This window comes from Sinocyclocheilus anshuiensis, unplaced genomic scaffold, assembly GCF_001515605.1.
Source record: "Sinocyclocheilus anshuiensis isolate Anshui unplaced genomic scaffold, SAMN03320099.WGS_v1.1 scaffold2493, whole genome shotgun sequence".
NCBI classification, from domain to species: domain Eukaryota; kingdom Metazoa; phylum Chordata; class Actinopteri; order Cypriniformes; family Cyprinidae; genus Sinocyclocheilus; species Sinocyclocheilus anshuiensis.
The window spans coordinates 222151-223083 of NW_015549322.1; the positions used below are offsets into that span (position 1 = coordinate 222151).

Below are 933 nucleotides of genomic sequence, written 5' to 3' on the forward strand. Positions count from 1 at the left end.
CACACAAACACACACACACACACGCACACACTCTCACACTCACACACACACACTCACACTCTCACACACACCCTCTCACTCACACACACACGCACACACACACGCACGCACGCACACACACTCACACTCACACACACACACACACACACACACACACTCACCAGGTCGATGAGGTCGCTGAGGTTCTTCTCGATCTGCTGCGGAGGCAAGCGCCTCATCAGGTCCAGCGCACAGTCCAACTGCTGCTCGTTCTGCGGAGAAACACACCATCATACACATTAACCTATGTTTGTAAACACACAAAATAATAAATGCTGTTCTACTGAACTTTCTATTCATCTGTGAATCCTGAAAAATAAAATGTATCACAGTTTCCACAGAAATATTCGTGCAGCACGATGATTAATAATCAGAAATGTTTCTTGAGCAGCAAATCAGCATATTATACTGATTTCTGAAGATCATGTGACGCTGAAGACTGGAGTAATGATGCTGAAAATACAGCTGCGCATCACAGGAATACATTACAGCAATCCCTCTCTTAAAAGTGTATTAAATCATATCAGCAGCAAATGTGTTTTTTCAGGCCAAATTATACAAATAATAACAATAAAGCTTCAATAAATAAAGAAAATTACATTTTATATTTATATACATATTACCAATACAAAAACAAACAGCAATTTTATAAGCTTTTAACAATAACAACTGAGACATACAGAAAATTACAGAAATTGAACCCTTTTTTACTGGATCCAGCAAAACATATGAAAAAACGTGTTGTACATTAGGTATTAGTGTTGTCAAAAGACCCGGTATTTCGGTACCAAGTCGGTACTAAAAAAATGAAAACGTTACGGTACCAGGTTTTCTTAAGTACCGGTGGTACCGAGTACCCGGTCAACCCGGTTCTTGATGCGCTATCCGAAAGCT

At 39.8% G+C, this 933-nt stretch overlaps 1 protein-coding gene across 1 annotated transcript in view; it reads right to left on the bottom strand.

Moving 5' to 3' along the window:
• LOC107656895 (capping actin protein of muscle Z-line subunit beta) overlaps window positions 1-933 on the bottom strand; it is a 17356-nt gene that overhangs the window by 11281 nt on the left and 5142 nt on the right. Inside the window, 1 exon segment of the mRNA XM_016444832.1 lies at window positions 162-251. Within this exon segment, the coding sequence (XP_016300318.1) occupies window positions 162-251 (90 nt within the window).